At 49.7% G+C, this 22,880-nt stretch overlaps 1 protein-coding gene across 1 annotated transcript in view; it reads right to left on the reverse strand.

The window, feature by feature from the left end:
• Positions 1 to 22,127, reverse strand: part of HNRNPUL2 (heterogeneous nuclear ribonucleoprotein U like 2) — a 225,324-nt gene extending 203,197 nt beyond the window's left edge. Inside the window, exons 1-2 of the mRNA XM_069645200.1 lie at positions 14,992 to 22,127; positions 14,528 to 14,660 (exon numbers count right to left, since the gene is read on the reverse strand). Of these exons, the coding sequence (XP_069501301.1) occupies positions 14,528 to 14,660; positions 14,992 to 22,009 (7,151 nt within the window). The 5' untranslated portion in view covers positions 22,010 to 22,127. The remainder of the gene's footprint in view (positions 1 to 14,527; positions 14,661 to 14,991) is intronic.
• Between the last annotated feature and the right edge of the window lie 753 nt (positions 22,128 to 22,880).

A 22,880-nucleotide genomic window follows, 5' to 3' on the forward strand; every position in this document is an offset into this window, starting at 1 on the left:
CGAGGGAGACACCGGATGCAGTCGGACTTCACCTGTAATCTGTGGTCCCCTCAACGCTGGAGACACAAAATTTGACAGACTCCTGCAACATACGCTATTTATCCCCAAAGTTCTGAGCCTCAAGGCTGGCGCCGGGAATGGATGGTGCCACCGCTCTAAAGGCCAAAGAGCCCCCCAGGACTTCTGGAGATCCACCTAGGCTCTTCATGGGCACAGCACAAGTTGGTTGCAAGGCCTTCTGACTGGTCCACGGTCTCCTTGCTCGTCTTACAGCTTGACAGGATACTTGGCACCTTCAGGTTTCTTCCAGGATTTCTCTGGAAAGCATGCAGGGGTTCTCTTATCCAAAAGGCAGGCAAGAGTCAAACTCACACTAGCCAATCTAAGATCTGGCACACGCACGCACGCACGCACACACACCAGCAGTGGTCCAATCGGGTCCACTGTTGGCATAGCAAGACACACGGAAACCAGCTTGTGGAGTGGGGACCAGGCAGTTCCTGCGCACACACACACACAAACACACACATGGTCCTGTAGTAGCCTGTGAAAAGCCTCAGCTTTCCCAGGAACTGCACGGCCATACAAGGATTTTCCTGTCCTCGCAGGTCAGGAAGAAGAGTTAGCGACAAGATGGCCAAGGGACAAGCGAAAACCCTTGCGGCATGGCCATTTTTGGCTACTAGCCAGAGTAGGTAGCAAAATGCAGTTAAGGCCACAAAAAAAGATACTAAAATAAATTTGCAAAACAACTGCTACCACATGCTTGTCCTTTAAGTGCACCTAAAGTAACCCAACTTCCTCCGAGTTAGGGCAAAACAAAAAAGTTTACCTCCTTGTATTATGCATTGTACAATGATAAAACGTTACCAAAAGCAATAAAGTCAAAAGACTAAGGGAAACAATGTATTCCAGTACTGACAGCCTGAAAGAAATGTCAGTTTCCCCATGACACATGAGCAAAAGCCATCACTGAACTGTAAAAAGTTCAGGTCAGATTCAAAAATAGAAGCTAAATGTTTGGGGTTCCATAGAAAAATGGAGGGAAAGGTGCTAAAAGAGTAAACGTTCCTAACACTGAACAGATGTGTTCAGTGTTATCATATTGCCCTAAGCACCTGGCACATAGCTGGTCTGTTTTTACTTTCATTATAACGCTCTATATACACACACCTACCACATGGCCGGCTGTCTCTCAAAACATTTTGCTACATACCTAGCACAGAGCTATCCTACCATAATTTGCCCGCGTACATAGCTTTGCTCCCCTTTAACCCCTGAAGTGCCAACGACGAGTAGGTTTGTCCCATTTGAATAGACTTGCATAGAGCTGAGCTCAGCATTGAAGGGTTAATACAAAACACATAGCTGCACTACCCTAGCATAATGATTGTGCATATATCTATGCTATGTGTTGAAAATCTCATCATAAGCTAAAGTGCCTACCAAGCATATATCAGGCCGTTAGACTCAAAACATGGAAACCGCTGGGAAACGTAACAGTGAATATCCTCCACCTCAACAACCCCACCCTAATGCCAACACAATAACCAAAAGCAAAAAACTCAGAAACAGTACTACCACAGTGATTTTAAAGAACTAAAGACAATGCCACAATACAATAAAGACAAAACGGTGCGTTTGCTGTGCATCAGTTGGCCTGGAGAGCCAAAGGGTAGCCCCTGGTGTTGGTGTCAAGTTAACCAGGCCCTTCTAGTCTCCAAAAAGGAACTACATATCTCAAAGCTCCCCTAAATTTTGAACGCTGTTATTTACAGACCACCGACATGCATCCCGAACATCGCAGTGAAATTTAGAGACACCATAGCCCACGTAGCAGTGCAACATGACATTGTACTGGGAGATTTTAACATTTGGTTTGAGAGAAAAAATTAAATATCGTCAAGCTCCCTCAGTGCTCACCTGGCAAGCCTGCTCCTGAAACAAATGGGCAACGGGCCATCCACGCCCTTGATGAAATCATCTGCAGGGATAGACTTGCCATTACCATCTCACCGGTACCAGTCATCTGGAGCAACCATCAAATGATCCCTTTTACTATCAAGATTCCAACCCCCATACCAGCCACAAATACAAAACTGTAACAAGGTTAACAAACAATCTAGAACAATTGATGGAAAACACCAAACCAGATAAACAGCTGAACCAATTGACACCAGACCTGACATTAAAAGAAAAAAAAGCACAACCCATGACAAACAAAAAAAAAACGACTGACAAGATATTTTACATCAGAGCTGAGAACACTGAAGAAAACCAACCAAGAGCAAGAGTTAAAGAAAACATGGAGAAACATTTCAAACAACTGGACACAGTCAAATACCAGCAACAATTACCACTTAATAAAAAAAACAGCATTGCGGAAAACAAAGAAACCCTGTTACACTGAAAGAGTCCGATCAGCGGCAAAAAGACAAGGTGAAAACTATCAGATATATATATATATATATATATATATATATATATTTATATAAAAACCCTGCACCAAGGTCCAGGAAAGGTGGAAGGCACTCCAGGAAAAAGTCTGGCTTGCAATAGTCAATTCATTAAATGTCCAGGACGGGAAAAACAAACACAAATAACGACGCGTTTCGCGGTAACAGACCGCTTGTTCACGTTAAAAATATTATATATTTTTTTTTAAATCTCATTCAGCAATATGCCCATGCACTTCCAAAAGCTATGCAGCACACATCACTGACCATCTCGGGAGCAAAATAAACTGATTCCACATCAGGCCATCGGCACAACCACTGCAAATACAGCCAAAACCCTACCAGACTGGAAACAAACAAAACCACCACTTCAGACCAATCTCCCACACACCAGCAATGGAGAGCAATATGGCTGGATCAACAAATGACCCTCCACGCATCAAGGCACCCCGCCCTCTACTTCTAAAAAAGCATAAACCTATTGCTTGAAACCAGGATCGTAACAAAAGCTTTAAAAAACAGCTTACATTAAAACTCTCAAAGAACAAAGCAGGAAAAGCAGACAATCCAACTACAGGATGCAACAACTCACAGGATTTCGTCACTTCTCCCCATGGGGGGCTAGGGAGGTGAGGCAGCTACACAATAGTCAGCCTATGGGTTGTGGAAAGAAGAACCTCACAGGGAGAGTCACCTCATGGGATAAGGACTCCTGTTCTGTAAAGGAACTCCCTAACCAGCTTTCCCTTGGGACCAAGTCCCTATCAGAAATCTGCAATAACACTACTGTTTTATGATAATGTCTCTTCAGTCTTGGATCCAGGAAGAAATATGACCCAGCCGAAGAAGAACCAAAAGAAACCTGTAGAGTTATAACAGGTTTCCTTACCATAGTACTGAGAAGAGTTGGCCCCAAGGAGGTATAAAGATTATCTCAACAAGTTGGCGCTGGGGAGGATCCAGCCACAGAAATAAAGAGCGAGAAAGGACTGGTAAACACCACCAACTGTGGCGTCCCACAAGGTTCAAGTTTCTCAGCACTTCATCAAAATATACATACCCTGCTCATGAAACTAATACAAAAAGGGCCAACATGTTACAAATATGAAGGCAACATGCAACTCATTTTCAAGATTACTTCCAACACAGACTCGAATAACTCACAATAGCCTCAACCACATAAACCTGAATGTCAGTCACTCTGCGTGGCTCTGAGTGGTGCGTGTGTTCCTGGGGGTCCCCAGTCTCCCCTCTTCCTCTCCCTCTCCCACAGTTCATGATCTACGGTGAAAACGCCACACCTGCGAGGAAGCAGTGATTATGCCATAATGTGCTGCAGTTGAGTGATGGAGGCCAGTCTACACCCCTGGGACCTGAAAACTATTGGTGTGTCCTCATGTTCATCAATAAGTAAGAAGCACAGACTACAAAAGGCTACCTATAATGGTGACACCATCCACAGGTCATCGATGTACTGGTGTAATAGTGGCATGCAAGGTGATTGATGTCCCCAAAAAACACAAGATTGATTGTCAAATTCTCTGGACTAATGCAGTGCAAAACTTCATTGATGCAATGTGCAATTTCCTAACATCTTAGACGCAGACATGTTTGTAGTCCAGATTTCTTTTTAGATTATTCAGGGATTGAGAAGCCTATAAAATACATGATGGGTTTCATTCATTCAACACACGTGTAGTATCCAGCAACACAGATCTACAATAAATATCCAGCTTAACAGAGCAATGATAGCAACAGTGCTTGATGTTCAGTAAGACTTTCTCTTGCCTATTCCTGAGGGAACACAAGCGAGTGCTATTTTATACTTACTTACTAGCTCAGACCAAAGCTGTGCTCCTAGCCATGATTTAACCATTTCCACTACATGGGAGCCGCTTGCAAACTATGCAGTAATATCACAAAATGGCACATGAGACAACCTCCTACCGGAATCCCCCCTTCCTGGCTTAAGATACCCCCTTACCAGCACTTCTGCTAAGAGTCGTTCTCCATTTCGCCTTCATGCTGGAGGAGCAGGAGCCCCTCGACTGCTGGAGCAGTCCCCTTTCCACCAGGAGGACCTGGGCATCATCTGGATGCAAGGTAGGGCCCTGGGCAATCGGCCCAATATTTAGGAGCCAGTCCTGCACTGAAAGTGCATGGTGACACGGATCCGCTCTAGCTGCACAACATTTCCGACGTGCGCAACCCGATTCCAGGCATTGAATCGAATTGCTGCTCTGCACTACTTTATCTGCACCTCGAACAGAGCCACCATTGAATTCCACGAGGCATCTGCCATTCCAAGATGGCCGCGAGTGATTTCCACTTTGCTTCTTTGTCTGATTTGGCCTAGGACTTGGCCAAGATCAGTCCCCTCGCCTGATTGGGCACCTTTGCCCTTATCCCACCAATCCCGCGCCGGCAGGCGATAAGCCGGCCCACCCCTAAGGCACACACCATAAGGCTCCTCCTGTCCGGAGCCGGAAGAGCCCGGACCCCTGGACCTCTGCAACACTAACTGTAAGACTCTCCACACTAACTCTAATTGCCGACCATGACTTTAACTGGGCAGCCGCCCCGATATGCTGAGCGCTAGTGCTTAAAACACGGTAGCCAATCACCTATACGTCATAACTAACCTGTACCTGCTCTGCGTATGCCATCTCTGCAACCTGTATACTTTGCATCCAGGTGAACCCCTCTGGTCAGGTGAACCCCTCTGGTCAACTGTACCTGCCTGCACAGGTCACTCGAACATCTCCACAACCTAAATGAACTGAAATGTACCAACTGCCACTCTCCAGTCACCAGTGTATCAAGTCTGTGTTAAAATTGAATCTAGATGTCGGTTTGCTTGAATACCCCTCTTGCATCTACACAAGGCAAACATACTAAATACTAGTCCACTGAAACCCCAGACACGAATGATTCAGGCATATCACTTAAGTATCTACGGCCAACTTAATATCTAGACGGCAGCTCACAGTACGTCTCTGGCATAGTTAAGAAATGTTCCTCACGAAAGTCACCTTGGCCCTAATACTATTCACCGCTATATCCAGTACAATGACCGTCACTCCCAAAACCAGCCCTCCCAAGGATAGAAACTTGAGACTCAGGGCCAGACTACCTAGTATCTATGAACCTGTAGGAAGCCACCAGAATAACGCCAACAGACGTACTACCACCCAACCCAAAAACCTGCACCACTCACCAATGATCAAACTCCTACCATAAATGGCACAACTTTGGATACCCGATCACGTAAAACCTGTCAAACCAGCAAACCCAATAGCTCTCTAACACTACTAGGAGCTCTCATTAATGAGAGATCAATGGTGGCCCATGCCACAGAAATTGCAGACATCCTAAATAAGGACAACCTGGACCTACTGGCCATAACTGCGACTTGGCTCCACAAGGCGGCAGGCCCAACACTGATGCTAGCAGTGCCCGATAACTACCAAATTCTCAGAGCAGACAGGCCCAATGGTAGAGGCGGCGGACTAGCCATCATCTGCAAATCTTCCCTTCCCATCAGACCAGCCACATCAGTCTCCTACTCATCTTGCGAGGCACTAACAGCCAAAATGCCTCTCTCTAACAACCGCACGCTCTCAATCCATTTAATATACAGACCCCCAGGCACCTTTGAAGATGACTTAACTAACCTTATAGCCAACAACACTAAAGACCATTCCCAAACCCTACTACTGGGAGACTTTAACCTTGGCTTTAATGAAACTGACAATCCCGCAGTCAGTTGCAGCCTTGCTCAAGGACTAAGGCCTTCATCAAAAAGTCCTCTCCCCTACCCACATTAAAGGAAGGACCCTCGATTGGGTATCGGAACTAAACTGTAACATCAGTATCACCGATATTGCTCCACAAACATGGATGGATCACTACCTAATAACCTTCTCCGCCACTCTGGATCACCTTAGCCCCAAAATCAACAACATGGTTCCCCCTCTCCTGACCAGAAGTAAGGACATGACTGTTGAAAACATTATCCCTCTCCTCCTTCCAGCCATATCTGGCCTGGAAAGTAACAACCCGGACACCTTGGTAAATACTTTCAATGATGCTATGACCAAATCTTTAGACGCAGCTGCTCCAGCCAAACTACATAAAGCTAAACAGGAAGCCCACTTAAATGTCTGGTTCACGCCCCACCTCAAATCGTTAAGACTACATAAAAGAAAGCTCCAATCTATCTGGCGCCACTCTCCCACAGAACACAAAAAAAACAACCTAACCGAATTTGCCAACTTTTACAAAAAAGAAATGATCAAAACCAAGAAGAATACCTTTAATGACCGGATCGCAAAAGCTAACTCTAATACTAAAGAGCTCTTTACCATCCTCCGTGAGCTGGAATCCCCCATTCAACCAATAGACAATGCCCCCAAAAACAAAGCTTGGTGCACAAATATACAAAACGCCCTTCCTAACAAAATCTCCCTGCTTCAATGTAAAATTGCTAAAAAAAAGGCCACACTTCCACCTCTGCCCCAACAAATACCCCAATCCCAGGAGAATAAGACCATTGCTCCATTTAGATTCAAATCTATCTCCATAATCGCCACAGAAAAAATAATACTCTCCCTCAAACTGTAAGAGCGACCTCTGCCCTGCACAATTAATAAAGGACGCAGCTAGGGATCTAGCTCCCTTCATTTCCAAACTTAGAAACTCTTCCTTTAAATCCAACACGGTACCCACCAACCTCAAAGAATCATGGGTCCTCCCACTATTGAAAAAACAAACTCTGGACCCCACCAACTACAGACCCATCACCACAGTGCCTTTTCTACTAAAAATCTTAGACAGAGCCACCTACATACAAATCCAGGACTACCTGGAGGCTAACCGCCTGCTTGGCTCACGGCAATCTGGCTTCAGCCCTCTCCACGGCACGGAAACAGCCTTGTTAGACCTCAAGACACAAATTGAGGAACTTAAGGATAACGGGAAAACAGCCCTGCTCCTCCTACTGGACTTGTCGGCTGCGTTTGACCTGGTGGGCCATGCAGTCTTATGCAACCACCTTGAATCTGCTGCCAACTTCACCAGAGATGCTATAGCCTGGGTCCAATCCTTCTTTGCAAATCGCACCATGCGAGTCTTCTCCACCACCAACTCAACTGACCCTATCAAAATAACCTGCGGTGTCCCACAAGGATCCTGTGTCTCCACCACCATGTACAATATCTTCACCAAGCCTTTGTTTGACAAGTTGGACGGTTTGGGTGTCATCTACACGAACTACACAGATGACACCCAGATCCTCATACCCCTTTCGGGCGACTACGAGACAGACTCAGTCTTGGTGAACAAGATATACACTATCATTCAGGCATGGATTGCCGCACACGGCCTCTGCCTGAATGACGATAAAACAGAAATACTAATCCTAGGCTCTGAAGTCAACCTCCAAAAACTATGCCCAAACTACACATCCTTCAGCATTGATAATAACCCTATCAAGGTGATGTCTGGTTAAAACCCTTGGATCCTATCTGGACTCCTCCCTTACTCTCAAGAAGCAGGTCAACTCCCTCGTCCCCTCCACTACCTACACCTGGAAACTCATCCGTGCAGCTAGACCATACCTCTCTTAACGCCAGCTGCATTACCTTAGCTAACCCCCTTATGTCTAGGTTAGACTACTCTAATGCCCTGTATTCTGGAACCAACAAATATATCACTGATAAACTCCAAAGACTACAGAACAATGCCTTAAGAGCAGCACTAAATATCCCCTACAGAGAGCACATCACTAATTCCAGGAAAGAGGCTAACTGGTTAAAAATAAAAGACAGAATCCTACTTAAAACAGCATCCCTCACATCTAAATGTCTAATCAACCTAGCCCCCCGTATCTTATGGAAAAAATCAACAGTATTCCACGCGACCCACGAGATCTGCTAACACCTCCAAACTTGAGATTCCAAGGTTTAAACGCTCCACCACGGGAGGATCCAGCTTTCCTGTCAAAGCTGCTCACTGCTGGAACAAACTACCACTTGAACTCAGAACGGAACAGCCGCACCCGAAATTCAGGCACAAGATAATCAACTGGCGGCGTGCCAATGACAACTTTCACCTAGCCTCCTACCGAGCCATCCTACCCATTGCCTGGACACCCCAAGACATGCCCCGCCTCCGGGTACATGTTTGTATATATTAGTGTATATAGCTGCTTTTTGCAGCTGTGTTTTATATGCTTATGATTGTATATAGTCTCACATATATTTGCTCTCTTTTGCCACTGTGTTGTATATACTAATGCCAAACATTGTAACAAGCTTAAGTCTTCATGTAAACTGCTGTGCCCGCTACCCATGGGTTGGGCGCGCATTAACAAATAAACAAAACAAACAAACAATGACCAATCACCACTCAAACCGGAACAAAACTGAAATGAGCAGGTAGTACTATCACACAACACTCTACAATACAAATATATACAATCACTATTAGGTTCACTTAAAATACAAATAACTTAAGCAGTGCAAACATGCAGGCAAGTAATGTAGATGCAATCAAATGATGGGAAACAATAACCTACAGTCCAAACCCTAAAATAAAAGGGGCCATAGGCCCAAAACATCACATTGCCCAACAGAAAGTTTCTCACGGGTTTGCATTTTCTTTATGAAGGATGCAAAGGGCTTGAGGTGGTGGTAAACCAACTAAAAACTTTAATAACAATTTACCAGAAGATAGGTATGGGTTTGTCCATTCTTCCAGCTCCAAGGGTAACCCAGGGGCAGGATACTAGACAGATTCGACAACCAAAGATAAGTGGAATGGAGACAGGAGACAAAGGGACTTGTTCCCAATGTTATCCTATGGAGGATTATGGGGGTGGGGCAGCACAGGCACACTGATGCTTAACCCCCCTGCTCAGATTTTCCCTGAAGTCGCTGTTGATTGCATGGGTGTCGCAGGGGGTTCAATCTTCCACCCTTTGTTCCAGTGAGAAGTGCCCAGGAGGCGCGTGTTTGAGGATTCTTCCAGACAGGTGCAACTGCAAGAAGTGCTAGGTACAATTTTCAGTTTAATGCTAAAACTCCCTCACTTGAGACCCCCCAGAACTTGTTGCTGGGCTAGTAGATTATTTTTCCTTATACCTCAGTGAGTGGGAACCTTTTTCCACGCTCAGAGCTTCTTTTACTCTCTTTATGGGTGTCATTTTTAAGACTCCACAGTCCTTTGGATTTTATCCTTCGACAACTTTTTGGCATATACCTTTTATTGTTACTGGGTTGCCCTTTGGGCTTCCATTATTTTCTCTGTCAATCCTTGGGAGAACTACTGTTGCCAAGGATAAAAAGGATATTTGATACGCTCTAAACTTTATTTGGTGAGACCAGCACACCCCACCTTATGTGGAGTGCTGGGAAGATATGGTGTATCACCTTTCTCATTCCCACTGTAACATTTCTGTTACAGGGACAAGCCTTTCCTAAATGGCTGGTGGGAGTGAACTTTTTTATTAATTCAGTGCACCTTTACCGCAGGCTGTTTACACAGCTGAAGTAACGGTACCCATGGATGCCCATTTACCAAAATGGCCCCAGTCCTCTTTTTTTTGCCATTCTCGAGTTTGTCCCTTCTTGGTCCTTCCCACTACTCTTCGGGGTGGGAAATTCCTTTGTGCAAGTTGTCTTCGGCAGAAGACCTTGGGCAAGCCGGCGAGGCTCCAGAGGGCCTGGGATGGCAGGAAGAAAGTTAGAGTCCAAAACTGTGCAATCATCTTGTCTTCCAGCCTGCCTGCTGGAATCCTGTTCCAACTGGGAGGTTGGCTGTCCTGAAAGGACTGCCAAACCCCCTCAGGTTTGAGTGTTGTAGGTCTGTCTGATTGGCTGTGTTCCTGTATAAAAGATCAGATCCTGGAAGCTTAAAAAGGTAGTCAACCACTGGAACCAAAACCGAAGAGGAAGAAAAGCCGGCTGAGATGACTTTTCTTTCTATCAACTGGAGAGCCTGCTGTGGAACCAGAGCCCAATAACCTAGGAGCGCGAGTCATCGGACGATGCAGTCTTCCAGATTCAGAATCTTGCTGAAACTTGGGGGGCATCCTGCAGGAGCTTCAGAGACACAAATCGAGTCCTTGAAGTCCCCTCACCAGAGTGCTGGACCAGATTAGCAACAAGAATGCAACCAGCGACATTCAGTCTTCTCATGGCTCCTGAAAAGGGTGCCAAAACCACAGAGCCGCATCCAGCCACGAAGAAACTCTGGCTTGGAGCCTTCCCCGTTGATCCCTGCTGCAAAATCTCTTCCAGTGTCCTGTCTTCAATCTTCATAAGGAATTCATTGACCAGGTTTTTGGATGCAGATCCTGATGACATCCTGCTGCAAACTCTTCTTCTGTGCTGAGGTACTGTGTTGGTGGGGGTATTACTTACCTTAAGCCTTGTGTGATTCTTGTGTAGCTTTTGGGCTTTTCATCCGACTAGGAGTCCTCTCATCCAGTTCACCTAGGCCCACTGCTGGAATCCTCCTAGGGTGTCTTCTCTGAAGTCCATGGACCCTAAGAAAATCTAATTTGAATTACGTACTTGTTTCCGAAGAGACTTCCACGGGAACTGCGACTTTCCCTAAATCTGTGTCTATCCTGACCCGTCTGCTGGACGCTAGAGTGCTAGTGATCCCCTCCTGCCACTGAGAACACCCATGCTTCAAGAATAGGGAAAGACCTATAAGTTGTGGGCCCTTTGACTAAGAAATTAATACGTGTTAAAGAGTTGGTTTGGTAATGGGCCCTCTGAAAAAGGAACAGTTACAAAAGTTACTACTATCCTTTGAACGTGTTTTGCCTTTATATAAGATTATCTTACTCACCTGTCCATTGGGACCCCCTCTTACAAAAAGTAATGCTGTTGGCTTCACGTTACCATTTCTTTTAGGATAAAATGTATAGGTTCCCCAACTGGGTCTTGCTTCCCCTAAATTGCTGTATAGTCTATTTAGACTAAGTCTGCCTTGGGTTCTACTTATCTTGAATAGCTGTGTGCAATTCTTTTAAGAGTATTGTGGGGGTAGCCTTGGTCTGCCTTGTGCCATCCTAAAATTTGAGTTATTGCTTACATTAGTCTGTGTTCCACTGACCTGAAAAGCAACTGTAATAGCTTATTACACCAGGCTTTACTCACCTGGGTTAACGGAGCATTATCCTGAATGTAATCAAAGGCTTATACTGTTCCATGAATTTGTTTTTCACTGTTCAGAAATGTACCATGATAACAGGGTTGGTTTACTAAGTGATTCCTTAACTGAGTGTCACTGCATGACTAACAGGGTCTACTACTTGTGGTCCAACTCCCCCTGAATAGGGGAGTACTAGTCTAAATGTGTACGATTAAGCCCGACTGGCCTAGAAATACTGTTAGTATTCTGAACAAGGTTTGTGCTTTGGTCAGTGTACCTTGAGCATTGTGTTTTTATATTGTGTTTATGACTGTCGACATACTTGCCCCCAAGAATTACCTTGGACTGCTTGAATTTATAAAAAAACCTTTATTTTAATATAGGTTGCTTTTCTTGTAATTACAATAAAACTTTATTTTTTATAATACTTCAGTGCTTCTGTTGAACCATTTGTGGTGGATGGAGGAAGGAGAGTTCCAGCAACAATCACCATTTGCAGACAACAGGATCGTTCCAGTCACAGTAAAAAGAGCCGCTCCAGGACAGGCTCCCTTGAAGATAGGAAGCTGGAATTCATGGAGAAGGCGACTTGTGGCATAAGCCGACGAACACCAAAGTTCCAGACTCCATTGCAGAATGGCAACACTTCTGGCGAGACAGCCCACAAGAGAGCTGGTCAGTTCAACAAGCAGTCCAGACCATCTTCCAAAGGCTCCAAAGGGCAGAATCCTCAAGAAGGCGCTATGGCTAGCTGGCTCCCCCCCTCCCACTAGTCCAAGGCCTGAAGCACCATTCAAGTTCTTCGAAGATCAGGCAGAGGCGCAGGGCTTCACTGGGATTGGGCCGCTTCAGGAGTCATCTTTGGGTCATCAACTGTCTAATCTTCGAGGGATTTATGGCCCGAACGCAGATCTGAAGAATAACTGCAGAAGTCCACCCCTTATCCAAAATCCAAACAAAGCAAGTACAAGCCACCAATGGCAAGGATCTGCACTATTCAAATAGCCAGTAGCTATCCAATCAGGGAAAACTACTGATTTCACATCTGCCCAGAAGCTGACTTTCTGGCACCAAGGACGTGGACTGCCATTCTAGGACACTAGCCACGTTTAATAGCCATACACAGTAAACTAACGTACACACCAAAAACAATGCAAAAATAGTTTAAAAAAAATGCAATTGATGCCACCAGTTTGTCTTTAAGCACATATAAAAGTAACGAAAAATACAATGTGTAAAAAGCTAGTGTGATAAGGTATCACCATTGCACTGCATGGTAAAATGATGTATGCAAAATAAAAACACAAGAATTCTGAAGGCAAACAGTTTCCCAGTAATGATAATCTGAAGGACTGATCAGATTAGCCATGGCAAGTGAGCTAAAGGCAAGGGAAGTGAAGCGGATCCTTAAGACGGGATCAGAAACAGCAAAAGAAATGGGGTTCCATAAGAAACTATGGCGGGAAGTTGCAAAAAGGACAATCTTTCCTAACAGCCACCACTCATTCTAGCAGCGCGACAAAGGCATACAAAATTCTATAAAGATGGTACTTGTACCCATCCAGACTAAAAAGAAAGAAACGGCACTTTCAGACTGCTGACATGGCAACATGTGGTGGTATAAAGTGTAGGAAATCGATTCAGTCAAAAAGATAATTGCTACGCCCCGTAAGGCGCCTTCGCAAATGTAACCAAATTTGGTCCCACTCCATGAACTACACTCCAAATTCTCAACTCTCATTAAACATTTTGGCCCAATAGGGCGTAATATGGGGTCATGGGTTTGAACGTAGTCAACAAGAGGATGCTGGTAAATGGTCAATAACTGGGTCATGACATTATCTTGCCAACTCCTTACCAGTTTGGGCAGAATCGCTTTTGTAACCTGGGCTTAATTATTATCTCGAATGTACGGTTTGAACATTTCTATCCTTGTGACTGCCTATATGATCTACGTTCTACACAAGGTTTCATATCTCGGACGTATTTTTATTTTTGAATGTTTTATTTATTTTTTAAACAATTGATAAAAGCAGGGTCAGTGACAGATCACAAGTGCAGCATTAGGTTTCCACTCCTTGGCTAAAGGACGGAGTGCTTGGTTAATTGGGACATCTGAAGAGAACACAACTGGGCGCCTTCCTGCTCTCTCACCTGGGACGGGGAATTAAAGGGTGCATGGTATGTAATCCAGATTTCATAATCCAGGACAGTTTTCACGAGATTTGGGAGGACGATGGATCACATTGTGTACACTACGTAGCATGGGGGTATTCCCAGCCCCAGAAAATACTTCCACTCCCCTAGTGTCCATGCAATGTTATAACAAAAGGTTTACCTTCTACCCATGGTGACTCGGGGACAGTTAAGGTGACTGGTAGAACTAAGAGTATTAATATTAAAGCTCTGTGTGTTAACTTCTTTTAATATCCTTTAATATCCTCAGTCACACAAGTGGCAAACCAAGAGAATTATACCATTTAGCCAAACCGAATTGCCAATACCTTACAGGCACACAGGAGGGAGAGAACTTATGATGGTAAATGCATTAACCGAGAACTTATGAAGGTAAAAGCATTAACCACAAAAATGTAAAACAGTGGAACAGGTTAGCCTTGTCCTAGAAAGATTACAAGGGGCAAATAAAGCACTTCTTACATTCAGTTGTTGGATAACCTAGCGCAATCACAGACTGAAAGATGAAAATATGGGATGAAGTCATGTGACTCTACCCGCAAACTAAGATGTACATAATCGCAGGGAATGGGGAACTGAAATAAGGAATACCAAGGAAAAAAAAAACAAGCTGGAAATATAAGCAAGTTCAATGAGCCATTTGAAGAAAATCAATAAGTAAATACGGCGTACTTAGTATACAACTCGGCTGTTAGAGGCATTTGTCTTACCGGCTGTAGTATGCCTCCTCCTTATACTCATGGTATGTACGCCCATGCTCTTCGCGGGGTCTCTTCACCCCACGCCTCTGGTCATCTGAGCTGGTGGTCTCAGAGCGCTCACTTCTTGGCTCGTCATCTAGGCCTGAAAAAGTAGGGGGAAAAAAAAAAACAGATGAGCCTTTAAAGCAAATGACCCCCATTGTTCTAATCAAAGAAACGGCCCCTCTTTGGCACAGAATTATGGTGCAGCAACTTCTAGTATTGGGGCATGAGCACAACAGCAGTTGTGCTTTGGGGCAAAGGTGGATGTGGCACAAAGCCATTCTGCTAGGAATGGCCACCTTCCATCAAAGATTTAGACTAAATCGTATTTTTGACAATTCCTACAACTACATTCTAAAGAAGCAAACAGGTTAATGGGGGTAATCACTCTGTAAGAAGTGCAGCACAACAATCAAAATTACAATACATACCCAAATCTTCCTCTGTACCCTCCTTCTCATAGTCATCCTGTGTATCATCACCACTCTGCCCGTCTTCACTGGGACCTGCCTCAGGCTCCATCTCCTCCCAGGTCCGTTTACGTCTCCCATTCACACCATCATGCCCAGGTTCCTTCGGTTCAATTCCCTCCGGCATCCTTTCTTTTTCTGAAATGCACATCAGTCGGTCAGGATTTAGGACATCCCCTGGCTGGAGTAATGCAGAGGGAAATTCAGGTACCCTCTGCTCCTCTGGGGCCACACTCTTGGCTTGGTCATTATAGTGGACGTTGTCCTTCTCCTTTGGCAGTGCTTCACCAGCCTCACTTGCCAAGACCTGTACTATCTTTTCTGGCACCAATGCCTCCGGCCTCTTCTCCTCAGTGACCAAAGTTTCTGAATTTTTCTCTGGCACCAATGCCTCAGCTTTCTCCTTGTGTAAAGGTATTGCAGGACCAGGTTGGATCTTACCCTGGTACAAGAGGGCATCTGCCTTCTCACAAGAAAGAGTCTTCCTTTTATATTCCTCCGCCTTCTCCTGGGCCTCTGCCTTTTCCTCCTCTCGGGCCAGGGCCTCCGCCTTTTCCTTCTCTGCCTTTTCTCGGGCCAGGGCCTCTGCCTTCTCCTTCTCGGGCAGGGCCTCCGCCTTCTCCCAGGCCAGGGCCTCCGCCTTCTCCGCCTTCTCTTGGGCCAGGGCCTCCGCCTTCTCCCGGGCCAGGGCCTCCGCCTTCTCCCGGGCCAGGGCCTCCGCCTTCTCCCGGGCCAGGGCCTCCGCCTTCTCCCGGGCCAGGGCCTCCGCCTTCTCCTCCTTCTCCTTCTCTCGGGCCAGGGCCTCTGCCTTCTCCTTCTCTCGGGCCAGGGCCTCTGCCTTCTCCTTCTCTCGGGCCAGGGCCTCTGCCTTCTCCTTCTCTCGGGCCAGGGCCTCTGCCTTCTCCTTCTCTCGGGCCAGGGCCTCTGCCTTCTCCTTCTCTCGGGCCAGGGCCTCTGCCTTCTCCTTCTCCTTCTCGGCCTTCTCTCGGGCCAGGGCCTCTGCCTTCTCCTTCTCGGCCTTCTCTCGGGCCAGGGCCTCTGCCTTCTCCTTCTCGGCCTTCTCTCGGGCCAGGGCCTCTGCCTTCTCCTTCTCGGCCTTCTCTCGGGCCAGGGCCTCTGCCTTCTCCTTCTCGGCCTTCTCTCGGGCCAGGGCCTCTGCCTTCTCCTGCTCGGCCTTCTCTCGGGCCAGGGCCTCTGTCTTCTCCTTCTCAGCCTTCTCTCGGGCCAGGGCCTCTGCCTTCTCCTTCTCTGCCTTCTCTCGGGCCAGGGCCCCTGCCTTCTCCTTCTCTCGGGCCAGGGCCTCTGCCTTCTCCTTCTCCGCCTTCTCTCGGGCCAGGGCCTCTGCCTTCTCCTTCTCCGCCTTCTCTCGGGCCAGGGCCTCTGCCTTCTCCTTCTCGGCCTTCTCTCGGGCCAGGGCCTCTGCCTTCTCCTTCTCGGCCTTCTCTCGGGCCAGGGCTTCTGCCTTCCCCTTCTCCGCCTTCTCTCGGGCCAGGGCCTCTGCCTTCTCCTTCTCCGCCTTCTCTCGGGCCAGGGCCTCTGCCTTCTCCTTCTCCGCCTTCTCTCGGGCCAGGGCCTCTGCCTTCTCCGCCTTCTCTCGGGCCAGGGCCTCTGCCTTCTCCTTCCCTGCCTTCTCTCGGGCCAGGGCCTCTGCCTTTGCCTTCTCCTTCTCTCGGGCCAGGGCCTCTGCCTTCTCCTTCTCCGCCTTCTCTCGGGCCAGGGCCTCTGCCTTCTCCTTCTCCGCCTTCTCTCTGGCCAGGGCCTCTGCCTTCTCCTTCTCCGCCTTCTCTCTGGCCAGGGCCTCTGCCTTCTCCTTCTCCGCTTTCTCTCTGGCCAGGGCCTCTGCCTTCTCCGCTTTCTCTCTGGCCAGGGCCTCTGCCTTCTCCTTCTCCGCTTTCTCTCTGGCCAGGGCCTCTGCCTTCTCCTTCTCCGCTTTCTCTCTGGCCAGGGCCTCTGCCTTCTCCTTCTCCGCTTTCTCTCTGGCCAGGGCCTCTGCCTTCTCCTTCTCCGCTTTCTCTCTGGCCAGGGCCTCTGCCTTCTCCTTCTCCGCTTTCTCTCTGGCCAGGGCCTCTGCCTTCTCCTTCGCCGCTTTCTCTCTGGCCAGGGCCTCTGCCTTCTCCTTCGCCGCCTTCTCTCGGGCCAGGGCCTCTGCCTTCTCCTTCGCCGCCTTCTCTCGGGCCAGGGCCTCTGCCTTCTCCTTCGCCGCCTTCTCTCGGGCCAGGGCCTCTGCCTTCTCCTTCGCCGCCTTCTCTCGGGCCAGGGCCTCTGCCTTCTCCTTCGCCGCCTTCTCTCGGGCCAGGGCATCTGCCTTCTCCTTCTCGGCCTTCTCTCGGGCCAGGGCCTCTGCCTTCTCCTTCTCTGCCTTCTCTCGGGCCAGGGCCTCTGCCTTCTCCTTCTCCGCCTTCTCTCGGGCCAGGGCCTCTGCCTTCTCCTTCTCCGCCTTCTCTCGGGCCAGGGCCTCTGCCTTCTCCTTCTCCGCTTTCTCTCGGGCCAGGGCCTCTGCCTTCTCCTTCTCGGCTTTCTCTCTGGCCAGGGCCTCTGCCTTCTCCTTCTCGGCCTTCTCTCTGGCCAGGGCCTCTGCCTTCTCCTTCTCCGCCTTCTCTCTGGCCAGGGCCTCTGCCTTCTCATTCTCCGCCTTCTCTCTGGCCAGGGCCTCTGCCTTCTCTCTGGCCAGGGCCTCTGCCTTCTCCTTCTCGGCCTTCTCTCTGGCCAGGGCCTCTGCCTTCTCCTTCTCGGCCTTCTCTCTGGCCAGGGCCTCTGCCTTCTCCTTCTCGGCCTTCTCTCTGGCCAGGGCATCTGCCTTCTCCTTCTCGGCCTTCTCTCTGGCCAGGGCCTCTGCCTTCTCCTTCTCGGCCTTCTCTCTGGCCAGGGCCTCCGCCTTCTCGGCCTTCTCTCTGGCCAGGGCCTCCGCCTTCTCCTTCTCGGCCTTCTCTCTGGCCAGGGCCTCCGCCTTCTCCTTCTCGGCCTTCTCTCTGGCCAGGGCCTCCGCCTTCTCCTTCTCTGCCTTCTCTCTGGCCAGGGCCTCCGCCTTCTCCTTCTCTGCCTTCTCTCTGGCCAGGGCCTCCGCCTTCTCCTTCTCGGCCTTCTCTCTGGCCAGGGCCTCCGCCTTCTCCTTCTCGGCCTTCTCTCTGGCCAGGGCCTCCGCCTTCTCCTTCTCGGCCTTCTCTCTGGCCAGGGCCTCCGCCTTCTCCTTCTCGGCCTTCTCTCTGGCCAGGGCCTCCGCCTTCTCCTTCTCGGCCTTCTCTCTGGCCAGGGCCTCCGCCTTCTCGGCCTTCTCTCTGGCCAGGGCCTCCGCCTTCGCCTTCTCGGCCTTCTCTCTGGCCAGGGCCTCCGCCTTCTCCGCTTTCTCTCTGGCCAGGGCCTCGGCCTTCTCCTTCTCTGCCTTCTCTCTGGCCAGGGCCGCTGCCTTCTCCTTCTCTCGGGCCAGGGCCGCTGCCTTCTCCTTCTCGGCCTTCTCTCGGGCCAGGGCCGCTGCCTTCTCCTTCTCGGCCTTCTCTCGGGCCAGGGCCGCTGCCTTCTCCTTCTCGGCCTTCTCTCGGGCCAGGGCCGCTGCCTTCTCCTTCTCGGCCTTCTCTCGGGCCAGGGCCTCTGCCTTCTCCTTCTCTGCCTTCTCCTTCTCTGCCTTCTCTCGGGCCAGGGCCTCTGCCTTCTCCTTCTCGGCCTTCTCTCGGGCCAGGGCCTCTCCCTTCTCCTTCTCGGCCTTCTCTCGGGCCAGGGCCTCTGCCTTCTCCTTCTCGGCCTTCTCTCGGGCCAGGGCCTCTGCCTTCTCCTTCTCGGCCTTCTCTCGGGCCAGGGCCTCTGCCTTCTCCTTCTCCGCCTTCTCTCGGGCCAGGGCCTCTGCCTTCTCCGCCTTCTCTCGGGCCAGGGCCTCTGCCTTCTCCTTCTCGGCCTTCTCTCGGGCCAGGGCTTCTGCCTTCTCCTTCTCGGCCTTCTCTCGGGCCAGGGCCTCTGCCTTCTCCTTCTCGGCCTTCTCTCGCGCCAGGGCCTCTGCCTTCTCCTTCTCGGCCTTCTCTCGGGCCAGGGCTTCTGCCTTCTCCTTCTCTGCCTTCTCTCGGGCCAGGGCTTCTGCCTTCTCCTTCTCTCGGGCCAGCGCCTCTGCCTTCTCCTTCTCGGCCTTCTCTCGGGCCAGGGCCTCTGCCTTCTCCTTCTCTCGGGCCAGCGCCTCTGCCTTCTCCTTCTCGGCCTTCTCTCGGGCCAGCGCCTCTGCCTTCTCCTTCTCGGCCTTCTCTCGGGCCAGGGCCTCTGCCTTCTCCTTCTCGGCCTTCTCTCGGGCCAGGGCCTCTGCCTTCTCCTTCTCGGCCTTCTCTCGGGCCAGGGCCTCTGCCTTCTCCTTCGCGGCCTTCTCTCGGGCCAGGGCCTCTGCCTTCTCCTTCGCGGCCTTCTCTCGGGCCCGGGCCTCTGCCTTCTCCTTCTCGGCCTTCTCTCGGGCCAGGGCCTCTGCCTTCTCCTTCTCGGCCTTCTCTCGGGCCAGGGCCTCTGCCTTCTCCTTCTCGGCCTTCTCTCGGGCCAGGGCCTCTGCCTTCTCCTTCTCGGCCTTCTCTCGGGCCAGGGCCTCTGCCTTCTCCTTCTCGGCCTTCTCTCGGGCCAGGGCCTCTGCCTTCTCCTTCTCGGCCTTCTCTCGGGCCAGGGCCTCTGCCTTCTCCTTCTCGGCCTTCTCTCGGGCCAGGGCCTCTGCCTTCTCCTTCTCGGCCTTCTCTCGGGCCAGGGCCTCTGCCTTCTCCTTCTCGGCCTTCTCTCGGGCCAGGGCCTCTGCCTTCTCCTTCTCGGCCTCTCGGGCCTCTGCCTTCTCCTTCTCGGCCTTCTCTCTGGCCAGGGCTTCTGCCTTCTCGGCCTTCTCTCTGGCCAGCGCCTCTGCCTTCTCCTTCCTCTCTCTGGCCAAGGCCTCTGCCTTCTCCTTCTTCTCTCTGGCCAAGGCCTCTGCCTTCTCCTTCGCAGCCTTCTCCTCTCGAGCCAAGGCTTCAGCCTTTTCCGCTTTCTGCTTGGCCAGGGCCTCCGCCTTTTCAGCTTTCTGCTTGGCCAGGGCCTCAGCCTTTTCAGCTTTCTCCTTGGCCAGGGCCTCAGCCTTTTCAGCTTTCTCCTTGGCCAGAGCCTCAGCCTTTTCAGCTTTCTCCTTGGCCAGAGCCTCAGCCTTTTCAGCTTTCTCCTTGGCCAGAGCCTCTGCCTTTTCAGCTTTCTCCTTGGCCAGAGCCTCTGCCTTTTCAGCTTTCTCCTTGGCCAGAGCCTCTGCCTTTTCAGCTTTCTCCTTGGCCAGAGCAGCAACCTTATCTTTCTCTGTCTTCTCACGTGCTAAGGACTCTGCCTTTTCTTTTTCAGCCTTCTCCTTTTCTAACCTTTTATGTGCCAGGACTTCAGCCTTTTCACGGGCCAATCTTTCAGCCTTTTCCTTTTCTGCCTTCTCTAGAGCCACCGCCTCAGCTTTTTCTGCCTTCTCTGTGGCTTGGGCTTCAGCCTTGTCGCGGGCCAGAGCTTCAGCTTTCTCTTTTCCTGCTTTCCCTCTAAGCCTGGGACTTTTAATTTCCTCCACCAATTCCACTTCTGTCTCCATTTCTTGGCTATCTTTCTCCTCCTTCTCAGGTGATAGTCTCTCAGCCTTTCCCTTTCCAGCCTTCACTCGTGCCTTTGGACTCTTGATCTCATCTTCCATCTCTTCGCCATTACTATCTCCTTTCTGCGATTTCCCACGGGCTGGCGTTTCAGCTGTACTGCGCTGTCTGGGACTTTTGATTTCTTCCTCCACTTGGCGTAAAGGGGCAGTCTCCTCCCTTCGCCCACGGACAGACCTACCCCTCAGACGAGGACTTTGCATTTCCTGCTCTTCACTTGCTTCACTCATAGTGTCCTCAGATTTTCCAGACCTGCCACGAGTTGAGGTCACTGCAGGCTTACCACGAAGACCCGTCTTCCTCATTTTTTGCTCCTCTTCTTCCTCAGAGCTTTCAACCTTTGTTTTTTCATCTTGTATTTGCATTGCAGGAGCAGTCTTCAGCTTACTGCGTGCTGCTGTACTCTTTAGCCCTGCTCCAGTTTCCTCTTCAGAACCCTCCGGTGCATCACCCTTGCCACATGTGGCCTTGCCAGGAACAAGGGCATCCACTGTCTCCTTCCCACGTAGCCTTGTCCTCCTCGTTTGCCGCATTCCCACCTTCTCTTCCCCATCTGAGCTCTCAGTCTCCTCCCTGCAATGAGTCACTTTCCCTCGTCCCGGGGGTTCAGCTTTTGCTTGTTTGGCCTTACTGACGGTCACAGCAACCTTCATCTCCGCCTCTTCCTCCTCCGAACCATCCTGGGTGCCCCCACTCTCAGTACCTCGGCCACGAACTGGAGTGGCATCCTTCTCCTTTCCACGCAACCTGGGTCTCTTGGCATCTGGCTCCTCCCCAGGACTCTCTCCTGATTGAATATCTGGTGCCACTTTACCACGAACTGGGGTGAGAGCCTTTTCCTTAGCACGTAAGCGTGACCTTTTGGATCCTGGCAGTTCCTCTGTACTGTCCTCTCCCTCACTGGCTGCGTCCTTTTTACTGCGCTGAGGGATGGTTGACTTGCCAGAGACAGGTATGTCTGCATTAGCAGCCAGGTCGGAAGTCTTCGTCAGGTCTTTGGTCGGGGAAGATATTTTAGGCAAGTCTTTAGCCGAAACAGCAGTTTTAACTGGCTCTTTGGCCCTACGCAATCTGGGTCTCTTGCCTTCTGACTCTTCTTCGCCTTCGTCCTCCTCACTGCCGTCATCGGTCTGTGCCTTGATTCTGTCTTTACCCCGGAGCCTGGGGCTTCGTATTTCCTCTGTCTCCAGCTCTTCCTCGTGAGGGGTCTCCGCATCCTCTTCGTCCCGTGTTTGTAGGGGAATCTTAGTACCTCCCCCCTCGGCTTCTAGGGCCTCGTCTAGGCGCTGGGCGAGTTCCGCTTTCAGGCCGCGGGGATCCAGGCCGCGACGCTGCAGCTCAGCGCGCAAATCAACCACGCGCATCTTCTTAGTGTCCATCTCCGTGGCTATCACCTTTTACCTCTCTCTCCTCCACTGCCGTTGTGTATGTGTGTGTGTATAGATCGAAGCTGGGCTTCCGCTTCCGGGGCCTCGGAAACCCTGCGCACCCGCCCTCCCGTCGTCTATGTCTGTAGGAACTTGGTAGAGTAGAGCGCGCGCAGTTCCTAAGCTTTGAATATAAAAAAAAAACGGAGGGAGGGGGAAAATTGAGATTTGTTGGCGCCAAATATGTGTTTAAAGTGTCCATCTTGGAACAGAGCAGCCACTTTCCATAGTCGCCGTGAAGCAGAATTTCCTGAACTTTTCCCCAAAGTTACAAATGCATTTATAAGAATGATGACCAATTCTATGTAAAATGATTTGTATTTCTAGAACAAATTAAAAACCGTCTAATATAGAACATTCAGTACAACTGTCAATTATGGGCGAGCACGTGTTACACTTTCGTTTTTATAAATTTGTAATGTTTTCTAAAAATCTACTTTTTTTTCTGACGACCCTTTCCTATTTTGTTATTAGATGCGAAGTTTACAAAACGGTTGCTGCGCCTGCGCTGAAGGCGTGACGTCTAGTGACATAAACACGACTCGTTTGTGTTTCCAGGGCACCCAGGCTTTTTGTAATGTAAATACGGTGTTCTGCTAAGCAGCCCTGTAGCTCCGCCCATAAAGTACATCACTGTTTTCGTTCTCTCCCCCGCGTTCTGATTGGACAGGCCAAATGCGACTCCATTTCTGTATCTCTATTGGCTATAGTAGAACTCTGTGTGATTGGTTACAATAAGGATACAGGAACCACTTGAAAATGTTATCTTCACAGAGTTGTAAAAAAAGAAAACTAGGGGGCAATATTTCACTAGAAACAGTGT

This window comes from Ambystoma mexicanum, chromosome 2p (assembly GCF_040938575.1).
Source record: "Ambystoma mexicanum isolate Mex_15411 chromosome 2p, UKY_AmexF1_1, whole genome shotgun sequence".
Taxonomy (NCBI): domain Eukaryota; kingdom Metazoa; phylum Chordata; class Amphibia; order Caudata; family Ambystomatidae; genus Ambystoma; species Ambystoma mexicanum.